The sequence below is a fragment of the Anomaloglossus baeobatrachus genome, chromosome 9, assembly GCF_048569485.1.
Source record: "Anomaloglossus baeobatrachus isolate aAnoBae1 chromosome 9, aAnoBae1.hap1, whole genome shotgun sequence".
Lineage (NCBI taxonomy): Eukaryota > Metazoa > Chordata > Amphibia > Anura > Aromobatidae > Anomaloglossus > Anomaloglossus baeobatrachus.
The window spans coordinates 189,902,243-189,922,970 of record NC_134361.1 but is presented as its reverse complement, the minus strand read 5'-3'; the positions used below and the strand labels follow the sequence as shown (position 1 = coordinate 189,922,970).

The following is a 20,728-nucleotide window of genomic DNA, read 5'->3' as shown; positions in this document are numbered from 1 at the left end:
GCAGTCAGCCTGAGTGAGTACTCTTGGCTAGAAAGCAGAGGAAACCCATGAGAAACGGTGGAAGAGTTGGGACTAGTCCGGAGCCGGTGGTGTGTACTATAGTGAGGTGCAGCTATCAGGGGGATAACAAGTGGCCCCTGCAGGCGAAGGTTAGTGCCCTGACAAAGAAGTGGAGAGGTGAGAACTTATCCAGAGCCGGTAGTGTGTGCTGGATCTGCCCTACAGTAAATCCGGGTTAGAGCGCAGCTACTAGGGGGTTAACGTATGTCCCCTGCAGGCAAAGGAAAGTGCCCGTAGAGAAAAAGGAAACCGTTTTTGTAGAAAAGGACCTGTAACTTGTAACGTACTAAAGTAAGCCTGCTGCAAACAAAAAGATGGAAGCTTTGTTTAATAAATTGGTGTTTGGTTTATCTGCTGCCTGCAATTGTCTCTTTCCTGACAGTGAAGAAGGAGCTGGAGAGCACAGAAAGAACGCTGTCATGAATGGGCCCCATGCATCCACACTCTGACCCAACAACACACCTGTTTTGCAAGTAACGGCCGGGCCGGGGTTCAGCCTGCGGCCCACAAGGCGAGGGGACCCGACTACACCCCCTGAGGCGCCCCCTGCCCCCGTTACATATGTATGTCTGTATGTACGTACGTGTGTATATACGCATGTCCGCTAAAGGAATCAGCACCGTCGCATTTAAAATCACGAAATTTTGCACAGACACCCCACGTGACTCACGTCATAGACTATGTTTTGAAGGGAAAATTTAACCCTGCGCTTTACAGTTATTCTCCAAAAACCTGCCTCCATTGAAGTCAATGGAGCTGGGAGGTTATTAATAAGAGCTGTGATTGGTTGGTATAGGAACAAAATAAATTGTTAGTATAAGAAGCTTATGTGTGAGGTAATGTTGGTGGAGAGACGGATAGAGAGAGACAGAAAGAGATAGACAGACATAGGCCCAGACAGAGTAACAGACAGACAGGGAAAGAGACAGACAGACAGAGACAGACAGGGAAAGAGACATAAGGATAAGGCTACACATCAAAGTTAGATAATAGTATAATGCTATAAGCATACCGAAAAACATTGAAGCATACAATGAAAAATGCCACTTGCTAACTTGAAAGTGTGAATAATGAAATGCATAGCTGCCATGAATATTAGGAAAAAGGAGATATTTAGCAATCGCATTGATCAATGTAACTGAGCCCCAAAACCTCGTCAAGGTATATCCATCTATATGATGGTCATAGAGCTAGGGACCCCAATATAGAGATATACCTTGACGAGGTTTTGGGGCTCAGTTACATTGATCAATGCGATTGCTAAATATCTCCTTTTTCCTAATATTCATGGGAGGTATGCATTCCATTATTCACACTGTCAAGTTAGCAAGTGGCATTTTTCATTATATGCTTCAATTTTTTCGGTATGCTTATAGCATTATACTATTATCTAACTTTGATGTGCAGCCTTATCCTTATGTACTATGTATTTTTTTGGCTTGCACTCATAATATATATTAGTGCTAACTTCAGTTATCCTATTTAGTATTAGGGAAAGAGACAGACAGAGAAAGAGACAGAGAGAGCGACAGACAGTCAAAGAGACACAGACAGACAGGGAAGGAGACAGACAGACAGGGAAAGAGACAGACAGAGAGACAGACAGACAGAGAAAAAAGACAGAGAGAGACAGACAGTCAAAGAGACACAGACAGACAGACAGACAAATAGGGATAGAGACAGACAGAGAAACAGACAGGGAAACAGACAGACATGGAAAGAGACAGAGACAGGGAAAGAGACAAAAACATGAAAAGAGACAAAACATGAAAAGAGACAAGGAAAGAGACAGGGAAAGAGACAGAGACAAGGAAAGAGACAGACGGGGAAAGAGACAGACGGGGAAAGAGACAGAAGGGGAAAGAGACAGACCTGGATCAAGACAGACCTGGAACAAGACAGACAGAGAAAGAGAGAGATGGGGAAAGAGTCAGACTTGGAACGAGACAGACCTGGAACGAGACAGGGAGGGAAAGAGACTGACTGACAGACAGACAGACACAGAGATAGAGACAGAGGCACACATGGATAGAGACAGACGCACAAACAGAGACAGACAGGGAAAGAGAGAGACAGAGACAGACAGAGAGACAGACAGAGACAGACAGACAGAGGCTGGGGGAGAGACCGAAAGACAACTAGTATAATTATATATTCCTTCTAGTTCCCCCTCTATGAGCAGTTTATTTAGGGATTTTACTAGCCTTTATTACATAGACAGGATGCACAGTATCCCAGCACATAGATTATTTTGTTTCTGGTATAAAATATAGTTTTTAGATATTAAATTTGCTCCTGATGCTGTATAATCCTGGCATTTACTCCTGAATATCCATCAAGCTATCCATGCACCTACCAGAACTCTCTCAGTTGCGGGAACTGAAAGGCGATTTGTTGTTGGTGAGATGACAATTAGTGGTGCAAACAAGCCAACCTATGTGATCAACAAAATAAAGATTGAAAAAGTGCTCTCATAGGGGAAGAGGGAAGCTTTTTCTTTACAAACTGACATGGCAAAAAGGTATCTGATAAAAATGCCAGAACTGAGCAAGAAAATGACCATGCCAGATGAGCCTGTAAGCAAGTATGGGGAATTGTGACTTAGTGAGTGAGCAGGCCACATGAGTGTACAAAATGCCACGTAAGGTATTGCAGGACATTGCTGCCAAGTGAATTGACCATGAGAGGGGTTGTTTCAAGCACTGTGAGTGTATGCTGAGATGCAGAAAGAGTGACAAAGATACTGTGCATGAGGGCAGGAAGAGCTGCTGAAGAGATTGCCAGCAGGCCAATGAAAGTGTCAAAGTAGAAGCCGAGGTTTCACTGAAGTATCACAAGTGTCAGCTCAGCTCATTTTACAAGCATTGTTTGTCTACCTTTGTAGATAAAATGATTGTTAGGCCCAGGGGCGGACTGGCCCACCAGGAGGTCGGGAGAACCCCTGGTGTGCCCCTGCTATTGATGGCCACGCCCCCTAGGCCCCGCCCCCTACCCCCCCTGGGCCCCTATGGATGTGTGTGAAAGGCCCCCCCCGGCCGGTAATTTCACTAATCATATCGGCACATTGCCGATATGATTAGTGACAATCCCATTCCCTCTGGAGCGGCAAGCAGGGAGAGCGATCTCCCCGCTCTCCCTGCTGTCACTGTCAGTGCCGCGCGGCTCTGACTCATCTGCGCAGCGACACTGCAGGAGGAGGCAGTCTCAGAGTGATGACTGCTTCCTTCCTGTGCAGGTGCTGGCAGCATCGCGCTGCGCGCTGCGGAGGATGGACCCGCGTCACCCCACTGGCTGCAGCAGCACGTGAGTATAGAAGGCGGGGGCCCCGGGGGAGGGTGCGTGGGCGGGGTGCGGGGCCCCGGGGGGGTGCGGGGTGCGGGGGCCCGGGGAGCGAGCAGGGGCCCCGGGGGGGTGTGCGGGGGCCCGGAGAGCGAGCAGAGGCCCCGGGGGGGTGCGGGGGCTCGGAGAGCGAGCAGGGGCCCGGAGAGCGAGCAGAGGCCCCGGGGTGGGAGTGCAGGGGCCCAGTAAGGGTGTACGGGGGCCCCGGAGGGGGGGTGCGGGGTCCCGGGGAGTGAGCAGGGGCCCCTCATACTCACCTGTCTGCAGCCTCCCGGTGCCATGTCCGCTCCCGGTACCGCGGCTCCGGCTGTGTGCAGACAGCCGGGACACCTCCGATAGCTGCAGGACCTGGCGCTGATCACCTGATGCGGTCACCTGATGGAATCAGCTGACAGTGATAGTGACAGCGGTGACGCCGGCTTTTTACTACCCGGTCGACTAAACTATCAGCTGATGCCGTCAGGAGACTTTATCAGCTGATTACCACCGGGTCCTGCATTGATCGGTCTGACAGGAGTCTGCACAGAAGTGTGTGGGTTTTTTTTCTTTTTTTTTTGCACTGATGCATCAGCTGATTGTATAAACGGCTTTTATACAATCAGCTGCTGTGTCATGGAATTCACATCCTTGATCCTGACACATCATCTGATCGCTCTGCCTTCCAGCAAAGCTATCAGATGATATTGGATCCGGATTGGACGGCGTGGGACCCTTGACCCAGGATTACTGCGGAGGGGGGTTCTTTATTTCAATAAAGATGGAGTCACTAATTGTGTTGTGTTTTATTTCTAATAAAAATATTTTTCTGTGTGTTGTGTTTTTTTTTTATCTTTACTAGAAATTCATGGTGGCCATGTCTAATATTGGCGTGACACCATGAATTTCGGGCTTAGGGCCAGCTGATAATATACAGCTAGCTCTAACCCCATTATTACCCAGCGAGCCACCCGACATCAGGGCAGCTGGAAGAGTTGGATACAGCGCCAGAAGATGGCGCTTCTATGAAAGCGCCATTTTCTGGGGTGGCTGCGGACTGCAATTCGCAGAGGGGGTGCCCAGAAAGCTTGGGCACCCTGCACTGCGGATTCCAATCCCCAGCTGCCTAGTTGTACCTGGCTGGACTCAAAAATATGGCGAAGCCCACGTCATTTTTTTTTTAATTATTTAATGAAATTCAAGAAATAAAAGAAAAAGGGCTTCCCTATATTTTTGGTTCACAGTCGGGTACAAATAGGCAGCTGGGGGTTGGGGACAGCCCATAGCTGCCTGCTGTACCTGGCTAGCATACAAAAATATGGCGAAGCCCACGTCATTTTTTTTGGAGGGCAAAAAACTCCTGCATACAGTTCTGGATGGAGCATGCTGAGCCTTGTAGTTCTGCAGCTGCTGTCTGCTGTCCTGCATACACTAGTGGAGAATGAAGAAGGAAATTACATCAGATCTTTTTTTTCCAACAATCTTTAATGGCATTGTTCACTGATAAAAAACGCATAAAAAAGCAGTGAGCAAAAACGCAGCCAAAAACGTAAAAATGCATCGCGTTTTTACCGCGGGTGCATTTTTGTGCGTTTTTCTGCGGCCAAAAACGCACAAAAAACACCTAGTGCACACATACCCTTAGGGGCACTTTGCACACTGCGACATCGCAGGTGCGATGTCGGTGGGGTCAAATTGAAAATGACGCACTTCTGGCATCGCATGCGACATCGCAGTGTGTAAAGGCTGGATGATACGATTAACGAGCGCAAAAGCGTCGTAATCGTATCATCGGTACAGCGTCGGCGTAATCCATGATTACGCTGACGCAATGGTCCGATGTTGTTCCTCGCTCCTGCGGCAGCACACATCGCTGTGTGTGAAGTCGCAGGAGCGAGGAACGTCTCCTACCGGCCTCACTGCGGCTTCCGTAGGATATGCGGAAGGAAGGAGGTGGGCGGGATGTTTACATCCTGCTCATCTCCGCCCCTCCGCTCTGATTGGCCGCCTGCTGTGTGACGTCGCAGTGATGCCGCACGACCCGCCCCCTTAACAAGGAGGCGGGTCGCCGGCCACAGGGACGTCGCACGGCAGGTGAGTGTGTGTGTGAAGCTGGCGTAGCGATAACTTTCGCTACGCCAGCTATCACCACATATCGCTGCTGCGACGGGGGCGGGCACTATCGCACTCGACATCGCAGCATCGGCCTGCGATGTCGTAGTGTGCAAAGCCCGCCTTAGTGTGCAGAGAGCTGCAGAGGAGGACGGAAGACAGAGGAGAGGCCAACGGTGCTTGGAGCAGATAAGCGCTCAGTGACCCGAAGATGCAGGGAGAGGGGCCACATAAGATGGCAGCTATATGTGGCTATATGGGGAGAGGGGCCACATTAAGATGGAAGCTATATGTGGCTATATGGGGAGAGGGGCCACATTAAGATGGCAGCTATATGTGACTATGGGGAGAGGCCACATAAGATGGGAGCTATATGTGGCTATATGGGGAGAGGGGCCACATTAAGATGGCAGCAATATGTGGCTATATGGGGAGAAGAGCCGCATTAAGATGGCAGCTATATGTGGCTATATGGGGAGAGGGGCCACATAAGATGGGAGCTATATGGGAAAAGGAGCACATGGGATGTGATCTGCTGGGGAAAAAGGCCATAATGGGATGGGACCTGCTGGGGAAAGAAGCCATAATGGGATGGGATCTGCAGGGTAAAGAGGCCATAATGGGATGAGATCTGCAGGGGAAAAGAGGCCATAATGGGATGGGATCTGCAGGGTAAAGAGGCCATAATGGGATGGGATCTGCAGGGGAAAAGAGGCCATAATGGGATGAGATCTGTAGGGGAAAAGAGGTCATAATCGGATGGGATCTGTAGGGGGAAAGATGCCATAATGGGATGGGATCTGCAGGGGAAAGAGGCCATGATGGGATGGGATCTGTATGGGGAAGGTCGTCCTTTCCAGTTTTAGCAGGGCTCCTTTAGTAATAATTTTTAAAAACTGTAGAAAAATCATTTAATACAATAAGAGTGACAGTGACTGGAACAACTGGTGCTGGACAGGAGAGGAAGGGGAAGGAGATTTTACTTTAAATTACTTGTATTTTTTGGTTGAGGAAATTGCGTGAAAATGGGTGTGGCTAACAGAATGGGTGTGGTTACAAAATGGGTGTGGTTACAGAATGGGTGTGGTTTTCAAATGGGCGGGGTTTACAGATAACCTGTTAAAAATTTGAATCCCACTCCTGCTATATATAGTACGGTAACTGCATGGTGCTGCTGGGCCCCAAGATTGATTTTTCCTGGTGGGCCCCAGGTACTCCAGTCCGCCGCTGGTTAGGCCTCAGTTCCCTTTGCGAGAGCATCGGAAGCGATATGCTAATGACCCTCTCCTGCGAGTGTGAGCTGAGATGCAGAAAGAGTGACTAAGAGACTGTGCATGAGGGTGTAATGTTCGGTGCAAAGGAGGATCCAAGGGACCGTGCACCGGACTCCCCCAGGGAGACTACCAGGAGTGAACCCCTATACAGGGACTGTCTGGCGGCCACCCCAGAGGGCCTAGATGCACAGCAGCCGGGGCACGACAGGAATACGGGTTAGCATCCTTAAGATGTTCGTGCAGGATAGGGAGGCTGGTCCAAGGGTAGATGTAGGCTGAAGGAAATCAGGACGGGCAAGCGAAATCGGGTACAGGTGCCGACTGGTGTCAACAGGCGGACTCCGGGATCAGCGAGGGTGCAGACTGAAGATACCGGATGGAGTCCAGAACCGGCGATGGGTACAGGCTGACGGAAGGTGATGGGATCCACAGCAGATCGTCATCAGGGAATCTCCTGGAAGACCGGTGGACCGGACACACACAGGCTGGCAGTCGGGATCTGTGGGCAGAGACTGGGTTAACCTGGATACGTGACACAGAGGGACCTGAACACCTAGCATAGGAGACAAGGCTACCAGTGCACGTTGAACAGGCACTGCCCACATGGAAAAGGAAGTCTTAGATACCCTGTACCTGGTATCAGCATATCCTTTTTCAGAGACGCTGGCCCTTTAAGAGAAGGTGAGGGAGCGCGCCCGCGTCCTAGTGCGCATGTGCGAGGCCTGGGAGCTGGAGATCAGTGCAGGAGGAGGAGACGCAGGAGAGCTGGAGGCAGAGTCCCAGGCTGCAGCGAGATGGCGGGGACGAGGAGCAGGGAGCACTGAGGATGCTAAGGAAGGGGGAGTGGGAGCCGCAGCCACGGTCAGAGCGCACGAGGACCGGGTCGGCGAGTGAGGAGCAGCCCCGAGATAAGCGGCGCCGTGACGAGCGGCGCCGCTGGCCTGGGAGCGTGACAGAGGGTAGGAAGAGCTGCTGAAGAGATTGCCATCAGGCTGATGAAAGTGTCAAAGAAGAAGCCCAGTTTTCACTGAAGTATCACAAGTGTCAGCTCATTTTACAAGCATTGTTTGTTTACCTTTGTAGGTAGAATGATTCTCAGGCCTCGGTTCCACTTGCGAGAGCATCGGAAGCGATATGCTAATGACCCTCTGCTGCGAGTGTGATCTGAGATTCAGGAAGAGTGACAAAGAGACTGTGCATGAGGGTAGGAAAAGCTGCTGAAGAGATTGCTAGCAGGCTGATGAAAGTGTCAAAGAAGAAGCCGAGGTTTCACTGAAGTATCACAAGTGTCAGCTCATTTAAAAAAGCATTGTTTGTCTACCTTGGTTGGTAGAATAATTGTTAGGCCTCGGTTTCACTTGCGAGAGCATCTGAAGCGATATGCTAATGACCCTGTGCTGCGAGCGTGAGCCAAGGGTCATGTGACTGTAATCCGATTTTATAATCTGATCACAGCTGCGGACATGAAGGGGGGGGCACTTTCTCCCCATCTCCTCCATGGCCTGTCTCTGCATACATCGCACTGCAGTCGGATGACATGCGAGTGCAGTGCGATGTTCCACATGCTCCCATAGACTTGTATGGGAGTGTGCGAGCCGAGACTCGCTGCCAAATGCAGCCTGCTGTGATTCATTTCGCATACCAACATGGCGTGAGAAAACAATCGCAGATGGACCCTGCCCCATAGTTTTGCACTGGTGCGAGTGCAATCCGATGTTTTATTGGATTGCTTTCGGCTATGTTAATCGCAAGTGGAACTGAGCCCTTACAACCATCACACTTATTGCCTCCCTGTGAACAAAATACTGTAATTGAGCTGCCATATTTGAGTTTAAATCACCTTTCCACTAAATCCTACAAGGAGATTTAAAGGGATTTCTCACAAGAAATGTAATCAATAGATCTTGGAGTATAAATAAGTTCCTCAACTGGATGTGTTTAAAAAAAATGTTCCTCTGGTGAGACAACCTTATAAACTTGGTCTGGTCATACATTACATTACAGCATGGGATCACAGCTAATTCTTTCTGTGAGGTAAAACATTTCCCTGCCTGTTTTGAAATTGCCTGTTTTGAAACATTTTCCTGTCTGTTATTTACTGTGTAATGGCCGTGTCTGACCGCACATGAAGATTGTCTGATCATACCACATCTCCTGGGCACGGGAGGATGCAAAAGAGTATAAAAGCAGTACAGCACAGGATTACAGCTGATTCTTTCTGTGAGGTAAAACATTTCTCTGCCTGTTATTTACTGTGTAATGGCCCTGTCTGACCGTACATGAACGTGTTCTGATCATACCACATCTCCTGGGCAGGGGAGGATGCAAAAGAATATAAAGACATTACAGCATGGGATCACAGCTAATTCTTTCTGTGAGGTAAAACATTTCTCTGCCTGTTTTGAAACATTTCCCTGCCTGTTATTTACTGTGTAATGGCCCTGTCTGACCGTGCAGGGACATGGTCTGATCATACCACATCTCGTGGGCAGGGGAGGATGCAAAAGAATATAAAGACATTACAGCACAGGATCATAGCTGATTCTTTCTGTGAGGTAAAATATTTCCCTGCCTGTTTGAAAATGTTTTACCTCACTGAAAGCAGTATCATCACAAAAGAATACACGGACATGTGGACAACTCCATACACTATAATGAATACATTTTATATCAGTCAAAAATATGGATAGAACCTGTAGATGAAAAAAATGGAAGCCTATATTCTGTATATGGAAACGGAAACCCGTATGGGCTGTTGGGTGGGAGTCCGTTAGGCCCCATTTAGACAGGACACTCGTCGCAACCGCACTTCCATGTGCATAGAATAGTAAGAAAGCATGCTATGAATGTATGAATAAAAAGCCATGTGCCAAAAAACAAGAAAAATGATAAATATCTTTATATTTGCACTATTTCTGTAAAGAAAAGTGGCTTCATTTATCAATACTGTTAATAGTAAGTTTGCCTTGTTGCCTATAGCAACCAACCACAGTACAGCTTTCATTTTTTTACATACAGGTAACTAAATAAGAGACGACCTGTGATTGGTTGCTGGCCAGTTTTACTCTTAGGCAAATGTGGGTAAATGTGTGTGGTTATTTGTTAGTAAGTTCGCTTTTGTGTGTTACAGTACACGTTCTGTTTTATACTGTAACATCATTTTATTGTGTTCCATGACGACAGAGCAGAACGGGAAACGAAACTACATTTCCCGAGAGGCCAAGCGTGTGTCACGCTCGACGTAGTGATGTCACGCTCCTGAGCCACGCCCCCGTCGGCCAGGGATGCTTGGCTGCACCCAGAGGATGGAGCAGCTGAGCGGCTGCTGCTGCTGAACGAGGTTCCTCGGCAGCCACCGCACCGCGGGACATGGCAGTGGACAATAGTGGGGCCGGACCGGTGCCTGCCACTGGTGAGAGCACACAGCATGGCATGCTGGGGGGCAGCAGAGGGCAAGCTGGGGGGCAGCACAGGGCATGGCATTATTATGGGAAGGTAGAGAGTAAGGGGAGGAGGCAGGGCAGGGGGGAGGCTGAAGGAAAATGACAATTGTGTGACAAGGTGATGCTGAGAGATCATGCAACCCACATGTACTGGGCAATATTAGGCAGCTAGGGTCAAAGGTTAATTATTTAATTAATTTAATTTCTCTAGAATAATGCTAGAATTTAATTTAGTATTTTTGCATTGTTTTTTTTTTATTTTTCTTAACTTTTTATTTTTATTTTAAATTCCATTTTTTATTTAATTTATTATTGTTTAGATTTTTTTTTTATTCTTTTCCTTTTGTATATGATTTACTAGAGTATAGTTATTTTTTTTTATTTTACTTTTATTTAATTTACATTTGTGTTTAATTTTTTGTTTTATATTTACTTTAATATTTTATATTTTTTTTTTATTTACATTTGTGTTATTTTATAGTTTTTTTTACATGTTTTATTTTCTTTTTAATTTACAGTTGTGCTATTTTTTTTATTTACTTTTCTTTTATTTTACATGTGGTTTATTTTAGTTATTTTTTTATTTTGATTTAATTTACAGTTGTGTTGATTTTTTTTATTATTTTTCTATTTATTTTGATTTGCATGTTAATAATTTACAGGTTTTTTTTTATATAATTTATATTTGATTTATTATTTTATAGTTTTTATATTTTTATTTAATTTACATTTGTGTTTGATTTATTATTTTAGTTGTTTTTCTTTTACTTTTGTATTTGTATTTTATTTTGATTTAATTTACAGTTGCTTTTTATTTATAGTTATTTATTTTATTTTACATTTGTGTTTGGTTTATTTTATAGCTTTTTTTATTTTATTTTGATTTAATTTACAGTTGTGTTGATTTTTATTTTATATTCTATTTTTATTTAAGTTTCAGGTTAATTTTATTATTTTACAGTTTGTTATATAGTTAACATTTGTTTAATTTTCTTTTTACTTTATAATTTTTATTTTCATTTAATTTACATTTGTTTCATTTAATATATTATTGCTTTTTTTTCTTTTCTTCTTTATTTTTCATTCATGTTATTTTTTCTTTTTAATTTACAGTTGTTGATCATATTTTTAATTTACTTTTATTATTTAGTTATTTTATTTTGATCTAATTTACATGTTAATTTTATTTTACAGTTTATTTTTTTCTTATTTTTTCCATTTAGTTTTGGTTTAGTTTATTTTCCTTTCATGTTTGATTATTTGTTATTTTTTCTTTTATTTAATTTCCATTTGTGTTTTGATTTATTATAATTTGATAGGGTAAATAATGTGCACGTAACGGGGATCACGCATTCTCACCTGCTGTCAATTTGTTGTAAACCCCATCTTCCCTGGTGGTCGATGTACCGTATGCCCTTAATATACTGCGCAAATCTAGAGGAAGGGGGTCAGCCATTTATGGGAATATCCCTTTAAATGTAAATGTGTTGACCAACCACGCCCCTTCTTGGGGAACGAAAATATAGATTGGGGAGGGTGACCTAGAGAATAATCCAAAACAGGTCAGGTAGTGAGGAGTGTGATCCTAGTTGCACTGAATTGTGTCATTTATAAAAACAAAATCAAACTAGTACTGAAAGGCTGCGTTCACACATTTTTTTTCTGTATTTTTTTTCTATGAGTTTTCTTCTTTATATGTTGCCTGTTTTGAAGAAACTTTTTATTTTATTTTTTATAAAAAACAGTTTTGATTCTTTACTTTTTTACATTCATTTTTTTAAGTCTTCCCATAGAGGAAACACTCTCCTCCCCCCCCCCCCCCCAAAAAAAGCAAAAAAAAACCATACCTCTTTATAGGCGTTGGGCGGAGTATTCACAAAATCAAATCCACTTTGCTTGGATGGTTGAACGCAGGCAGATTTACTATATATATATATTTATTAGTGAAAAAAAGCCCAATTTTTACCCTATGTGTGAAAATGGTGAAGAGTGATGAAATGACAGAGCAAGGATTTATAGATCAATTTGATGCCGTTTGTTGCAAATTTAATTGTCAATATTGATTTTTAGGAAGTTGATCTACATAATTTGCTTTAAAAATATTGATTTAATTTGCTTATATGGAGAATATATATATATATATATATATATATATATATATATATATATATATATATATATTGTGCTGAAATGATTACTATTTCACATCCTGGTGTATTGTACAAAGTGATTTATGGGAATAATGTTCCGCATGGAGCTAATGAAGGGGATATTTTTGTTGGGGGGAGAGGGGGCTGGGGAATGGGTGAAAAAGTATTTAAATTGGACTTTTTTTTTGTTTTTTAATCAGTTCTGTTGATTTTACAATATTAATTTTCATATTGACAGAACAGATGTCACATGAGCAAACAGTAAATGCAATCTACTATCAAATAGTAGTGGTGTACACTCAGAAAAATTCTTATTAAGATGGCCATTTTTATTATTTCTTGCATTTCATAGTTTAAAAACATAATAATATAGAATGTTGAAAATATTTATTGGTAATTAGGTAGGTCATGGTGCAAACCCCCCCCCCCTCAAAAACGTATTTTGGGATATACAGTATACCCTAGATTATAGAGATTCCAGGGTTTGGATTACTTTAGGGATGAAGTAATAACTTTTACTTTGTATATAAATATTATTCTCATTTTCTATATACTTGTTACATGCAGTTTGTAGAATTATACACATTTTATAGGCATTTTTAATATTCTGTGTATGCATATCTGTGTAACAAATCATTTTATGTACAAGGTGTATATATATATATATATATATATATATATATATATATATATATTAGTTGCTTAGATTGAAAAAAATAATTTAAAACCGGTCTTGTTCACATTGTATAGTATAGTAAATTAGTAATATTAATAAAATAGTAATATTTTGTATCATACACATATTCAGAAGTATATATTCATATCTATACCTAGTTTTCAGTACATATGTACACTGAATATATATATATATATGTGTGTGTGTGTTACATTGTCATGAATTCAATATGTATTTTATCATATTCCTTTCTAGTGTAAAAATTGAAAAAAGTATAATTCTGAAAAATTTATTTAAATACACACACATATATAATGGTTTGTTTTAAATTAACTTTAAATTTATATTTTTTCTATCTATATACACACAATATATGCAGTGCATGGGGGTTTTAAATTTGTTTTAAATTATGTGTTTTTACAATCTATACACGTTATATATATATATCACCCATTCCCTATAGACTGTGAGCCATCGCAGGCAGGGTCCTCTCTCCTCCTATACCAGTCTGTTATGTACTGTTAATGATTCTTGTACGTATACCCTCTGTCACTGTAAAGCGCCATGGAATAAATGGCGCTATAATAATAATAATAAATATATATATATATATATATATATATATATATATATATATATATATATATATATATATATATATATATATATATATATATAATAAAAAATTCATACAGATACATAATACATTTGTGTAGTGATCAAAAAAATACAATTAAAATGAATTTAAAAACATAACCTATATGTGTGTACAATGAATATATAATATATATATATATATATATATATATATATATATATATATATATATATTATATAAACACTTACATACAATCTCCTCTGTTCTATTTGAAATGTAGAATTAAATAGAGTGAAATTATTATCAATTAATTTAACAAAAAAGACAGTATATATAAATAAAATGGTGTTTTTAAATTCATTTTTTAAATCAATATTTGTATTTTTACACACGTTATATATGTGTATATGTATATGTGTGTGTGTGTGTGTGTGACACTTCTGTTCTCCACTGCTGATTCTTCTGATAACTTTCCCAGACGGTTGGATAAGTTTGATCCTTGCTGCGGATTATATGAATTGGGATGACTGGGAGGTGATTCATTTCTTCCCAGCATAGCACAGGAAGCGCTGCACGTATTATTGGCTTTATATAATGAGGTCGCTGCCTGCGCTAACCCTAAAGTTTTGCATCAGTTCTGCCCTGCTGAACTCTGGCACAGGGGATATCCTATTCTGATTTTCTTTTTCTTTTTTTCTTGTTCATTTGAGATACTTTTCCCGGTTGTTTGTAAAGGAGATGTTTTTTATTGGTAATGTGTGCAAAGCTTTGTGGGTGTCGTAAAAGGTGAACTTTTGAACTTGGAGAGATTCGGGAGCAATTAGCTAAAGCAATTGAATGGGACTGAGTTACCAGGGATCAATCCCTTACAAAGGATGAAACAGGAGAACCACGTTTATTTTATACACGCTTTATGTTTTTATTCTTTTTTTTTTTTATCATTTTTTTATATTTTGCTCTCTAATACTTGACATTGACTCATGGTATCCTGCAGTCAAAGGGAAATTCTTTCTCTGCATGGTTTTTTAAGGTGTTCACACTAAAATGTACAAATATACATGTTTTTCTTTTTTCCCCCTTTTCTCCCTTCTCCCCTTTTTCTCCCTTCTCCCCTTTTTTCTCCCTTCTCCCCTTTTTTCTCCCTTCTCCCCTTTTTTCTCCCTTCTCCCCTTTTTTCTCCCTTCTCCCCTTTTTTCTCCCTTCTCCCCTTTTTTCTCCCTTCTCCCCTTTTTCTCCCTTCTCCCCTTTTTTCTCCCTTCTCCCCTTTTTTCTCCCTTCTCCCCTTTTTTCTCCCTTCTCCCCTTTTTTCTCCCTTCTCCCCTTTTTTCTCCCTTCTCCCCTTTTTTCTCCCTTCTCCCCTTTTTTCTCCCTTCTCCCCTTTTTTCTCCCTTCTCCCCTTTTTTCTCCCTTTTCCCCTTTTTTCTCCCTTTTCCCCTTTTTTCTCCCTTCTCCCCTTTTTTCTCCCTTCTCCCCTTTTTTCTCCCTTCTCCCCTTTTTTCTCCCTTCTCCCCTTTTTTCTCCCTTCTCCCCTTTTTTATCCCTTCTCCCCTTTTTCCTCCCTTCTCCCCTTTTTTCTCCCTTCTCCCCTTTTTTCTCCCTTCTCCCCTTTTTTCTCCCTTCTCCCCTTTTTCCTCCCTTCTCCCCTTTTTCCTCCCTTCTCCCCTTTTTTCTCCCTTCTCCCCTTTTTTCTCCCTTCTCCCCTTTTTTCTCCCTTCTCCCCTTTTTTCTCCCTTCTCCCCTTTTTTCTCCCTTCTCCCCTTTTTTCTCCCTTCTCCCCTTTTTTCTCCCTTCTCCCCTTTTTTCTCCCTTCTCCCCTTTTTTCTCCCTTCTCCCCTTTTTTCTCCCTTCTCCCCTTTTTTCTCCCTTCTCCCCTTTTTTCTCCCTTCTCCCCTTTTTTCTCCCTTCTCCCCTTTTTTCTCCCTTCTCCCCTTTTTTCTCCCTTCTCCCCTTTTTTCTCCCTTCTCCCCTTTTTTCTCCCTTCTCCCCTTTTTTCTCCCTTCTCCCCTTTTTTCTCCCTTCTCCCCTTTTTTCTCCCTTCTCCCCTTTTTTCTCCCTTCTCCCCTTTTTTCTCCCTTCTCCCCTTTTTTCTCCCTTCTCCCCTTTTTTCTCCCTTCTCCCCTTTTTTCTCCCTTCTCCCCTTTTTTCTCCCTTCTCCCCTTTTTTCTCCCTTCTCCCCTTTTTTCTCCCTTCTCCCCTTTTTTCTCCCTTCTCCCCTTTTTTCTCCCTTCTCCCCTTTTTTCTCCCTTCTCCCCTTTTTTCTCCCTTCTCCCCTTTTTTCTCCCTTCTCCCCTTTTTTCTCCCTTCTCCCCTTTTTTCTCCCTTCTCCCCTTTTTTCTCCCTTCTCCCCTTTTTTCTCCCTTCTCCCCTTTTTTCTCCCTTCTCCCCTTTTTTCTCCCTTCTCCCCTTTTTTCTCCCTTCTCCCCTTTTTTCTCCCTTCTCCCCTTTTTTCTCCCTTCTCCCCTTTTTTCTCCCTTCTCCCCTTTTTTCTCCCTTCTCCCCTTTTTTCTCCCTTCTCCCCTTTTTTCTCCCTTCTCCCCTTTTTTCTCCCTTCTCCCCTTTTTTTCTCCCTTCTCCCCTTTTTTCTCCCTTCTCCCCTTTTTTTCTCCCTTCTCCCCTTTTTTTCTCCCTTCTCCCCTTTTTTTCTCCCTTCTCCCCTTTTTTTCTCCCTTCTCCCCTTTATTTCTCCCTTCTCCCCTTTTTTTTTTTTCGGACCCTTTTTTTTTCCACCCCATTTTTCCGCCCCTTCTAGCATTTTTGCCACCAATTGGGCACAGTCATTTTATTTTTTTTTTTAATGCAGAAATGCTATGATTCAATTGAAGTTTTACATGCATTTATTTCAGACTCCCATAGACATCCACGGGGCAAAATAGTGCACCAAAAATGCACAGTTCTGCAGCATCTCTAAACAGGGTATGAATTTTGAGAAAATCACATCCACATTACTTGCACTATTAGGGTATGTGCACACGGATTTGTCTGCATCTTATGACTGGAAAACTGCAGCACAAACCACGCCTTTTTGATGCTTTTTTGCGTGCGTCTTTTATTGCTTCCAGTAGTAAAAAAATATGCTGACATGCTGCAGATTATTTTCTCCACCAGATCTGCAAGGAAAAAAACTCTACCTTGGCACTACACTTCAGGCTTCTCATTGAATTTGCTGGCATAAGGATCTGATTGCAGTTTTGTGACAAATGCATAAAAAAAACACTATAAAAACGCACTGTTCCACTTTTCTGCCTTAAAGGGAATATGTCAGCATGTTTTTGCTGCCTCATCTGAGAGCAGCATAATATAGACAAGGAGATCCTGAATCCAAAGATGTATCATTTAGATTACTGGGTGCAGCAATTTTTATCCAATCTGAATTTTTAGGTTTAGTCATGTAGCAGAGCTGGGAGAGCTGTCCCACCCACACCAGGCTCTCTATAGAGATTGTACACTGACTGTGAGGTGACAATCAAAGCAGAGGATGTGTCGAACTTCTCTGCATGAGTTTCTAGTCCTGTAATGATAAGGATCCTACTGCTTAAACAAACATGGCAAATAAAGGATCCGACTGACAATTCAGGCATCCCTGAACTTCCTGTCTTAACCCTTGCAGCATGCTAGCTTTAGCTTACATAGCAAAAACCTGCAGACAGATTCTTTTTAAAAATGCACCATTTACATTGTGGGAACATGGGTTTAATCCCCCCAATGTTTGCTATTCAGGAGCGGATGTATGGAACGGGCTCACCGGTTGAGCCTGCCCCGTACCTGGCAGATAACGGCTGCCCGTCACAGACAGAATCCGCCTCCAACAGAGGTAGATTTGGTAAATGCTGCTGATCCGTGTATCTGATTCATAAGACTCGGGCAGGTCCTATTCTGCTCTGTTTTGTGAATCAGATTTGGCCATTAAAGTGGTTTTCGCGGCCAGAGATACATTTCTGCAGATTGGCTTATCGTGCAATTACGCACACTGTCTGATCGCAGCGTGCTGCGATTTTACGCCGAAATCAGATGAGACTCGCCCATACAAGTCTATGGGTGCAAGAAAATAATGGGATGCCACAGTATAGAATCCGATTTCTATGGATACATTACAATTCTGTAACATAGAAAACTGGAAATGGTTAATTAATGCTACTGTAAAAAAAATGGATGACAAGTGGGAAAAAAAATCTGGATGGAAATCGGACCACTCGTGTGATGCCCCCAGCCTCGTGTGATGCCCCCAGCCTCGTGTGATGCCCCCAGCCTCGTGTGATGCCCCCAGCCTCGTGTGATGCCCCCAGCCTCGTGTGATGCCCCCAGCCTCGTGTGATGCCCCCAGCCTCGTGTGATGCCCCCACTTATGCCATTCAAGGGTTGTCGTGTTTGGGAAAAAAGTAATAACGTATGGTGTTTACTTTTTTCTTTGTTTTTAAAGTGGACGGTCGAACATTTACTAGCTTGGGCTATGCCAAAAGGACACTTTGTGTTCACCTTGCGTATATGCCTGCAGCTTGAACAGGGCATGCACCAAATGGGCAAACTGCAAACATTGCTATATAAATACACCAAGGACTTCAGAAGCAAATCTTTGTATAGGTTTTCTTATCTTCCATGTCTAAACAAAGTCAACATGACTCTGAGATCACAGAATTCTTTCTGATGACCCCCATCACTCATTTATTCCTGGACTAGTCCTGTAAGGGTGCGCTAACCAGACGCCTTGTGATATTTTTGGAGCAGAGTGAGGCAAGACTGAAAAGTGAAAAAAAGTGTTTGTAAAGGGGAGTCTAGAATAGATAATCATTATCATTGTTTCATCCTTTACATTCTTTCGGGAAAAACTTGCTCCAGTTTTAGGCTGGTTTTCTCTTCATCACCTTGCCAATAGGGCAATGTTTTATATTGGCAATGTAGGTTACTACCATGCTCGGATACTCGTAATTAGTGATGAGTGGGCACTACCATGCTCGGATACTCGTAATTAGTGATGAGTGGGCACTACCATGCTCGGGTGCTCTGTACTGGTAATTAGTCATGAGTGGGCACTACCATGCTTGGGTGTTCTGTACTCGTAACTAGTGATGAGCGGGCACTACCATGCTCGGGTGCTCAGTACTCATAACTAGTGATGAGCGAGCACTGCCATGCTCGAGTGCTCTGTACTTGTAACTAGTGATGAGCGGGCACTACCATGCTCGGGTGTTCTGTACTTGTAACTAGTGATGAGCGGGCACTACCATGCTCGGGTGCTCAGTACTCGTAACTAGTGATGAGCGGGCACTACCATGCTCGGGTGCTCTGTACTCGTAACTAGTGATGAGCGAGCACTGCCATGCTGGTAATGAGCAATCAGTCGCTCGGATGAGAGCGACTCTAGTACCCATGTCTAATAGAAGTCAATGGGAAAATCTTCCGTTAAAAAGCTCAAGTCCACCAATGACTTCCAGTTTACTCGGATACTCTAGCATCTGACTGCTCGTTACGAGTACTGAGCACCTGAGCATGGTAGTGCCCGCTCATCACTAGTTACGAGTACTGAGCATGGTAGTGCCCGCTCATCACTAGTTACGAGTACTGAGCACCTGGGCATGGTAGTGCCCGCTCATCACTAGTTGCGAGTACCGAGCACCTGAGCATGGTAGTGCCCGCTCATCACTAGTTACGAGTACAGAGCACCGGAGCATGGTAGTACCCGCTCATCACTAGTTACGAGTACAGAGCACCTGAGCATGGTAGTGCCCACTCATCACTAATCTAGACTTCTACTAGGAAGCTGTTCGCTAGCTATACCTTAAATTCTTGCAATAAAATAATAAAAACGTGGGCACAAATGGTAGTGAAGCAGCTTCAGAAGAAAGACTACCCTCTTTTTCCTGAAGTGGCTTCATGTAGGAAAACCTTGGCCAGTCTCCCGCCATTTTTATGTGCACACACCCTTTGCAAAGGTGAGGTTGTGGAAGACCGTTTCATGTCACAGGTCATGGACCATGGCAAAACTGGGCAAAGCAACGTGACACAAGGTAGTTATACTGCCTCAGCAAAATCTCTCCCAGGCAAAGATATCAAAGCAAACTAGGATTTCATGATTTGATGTTTCTAGCGCTTTCGAAGAAGAACCAAGAAAAGGAGCAACGTTGATGAGCAAAAAGATAGGCTAAGGAAACATTGCAGCAGATAAAAAACATCAAGCTTCAAAATCAGAAGATGTCCAGCAGTGTCATCAGTTGAGAACGTTCAGCAACTGGTGGGATCCACCTACACCCATTTACTGTTTGTAGAAGGCTGGCCAGAAGTGGACTTCACAGAAGAAATCCAACTAATAACCAAACCTTTGACATGGAAACAGTGCCTTGTGACTCAAGGGAAACGTTAGAACGTGGAAGCAGAAACATGGCAGCATATGCTCTGGACTAATAAGTATTTGCCGTAACAGAAGGTAGTTTGTTCGCCAGAGGTCTGGAGAGCGGTACAATGATGAGTGTCTGCAGGAACAGTGAAGCATGGAGGAGGGTCCTGCAAGTTTGAGGCTGCATTTCGTCAAATTGAGTTTCAGATTTGGTCAAGATTGATGTCCTCAATGCTGGGAAATACTTTTCCTTCATGTAATACCATCAGGCAGGCATGTGGTTGGCTACAAATTTATTCTGTAGCAAAACGACCCCAAACACAGCCAATGTCATTAAGAACAATGATCAGGGTGAAGAAGAAAAACGAGTCCTGGAGGTGACGATCCGGCCCCTGCAGAGCCCTGGAGGTGACGATCCGGCCCCTGGAGGGGACGCTCCGGCCCCCGCAGAGCCCTGGAGGGGACGCTCCGGCCCCCGCAGAGCCCTGATCTCACATTATCCAATTTGTGTAGGATTGATTACATGAGGAAACTGAAGGATCTGTACAAGCCTCATACACAGAAGATCTGGGGTTCGTTCTCCAAGGTGTTTGGAACAACTTCCCTACCACGTTACAACAAAAACCATGTGCAGGTATACCTAGAAGAATTAATGCTATTTTGAAGGTAAAAACTGGTGACCTCATGTCTTACAATCTATAAGGTATTACTCAGGGTACAGTACGTTTAGGGGTTGGGACAGCTTCAGTGGCAGTGAGGTTACAGTGAGGTT

The 20,728-nt window shown here is 43.2% G+C and overlaps 1 protein-coding gene across 1 annotated transcript in view; it reads left to right on the top strand.

The window, feature by feature from the left end:
* The first annotated feature begins 10,053 nt into the window (after nucleotides 1–10,053).
* The window catches only part of NR6A1 (nuclear receptor subfamily 6 group A member 1), a 399,090-nt gene continuing 388,415 nt past the window's right edge, over nucleotides 10,054–20,728 (top strand). Inside the window, exon 1 of the mRNA XM_075322829.1 lies at nucleotides 10,054–10,173. Coding sequence (XP_075178944.1) covers nucleotides 10,131–10,173 — 43 coding nt within the window. The 5' untranslated portion in view covers nucleotides 10,054–10,130. The remainder of the gene's footprint in view (nucleotides 10,174–20,728) is intronic.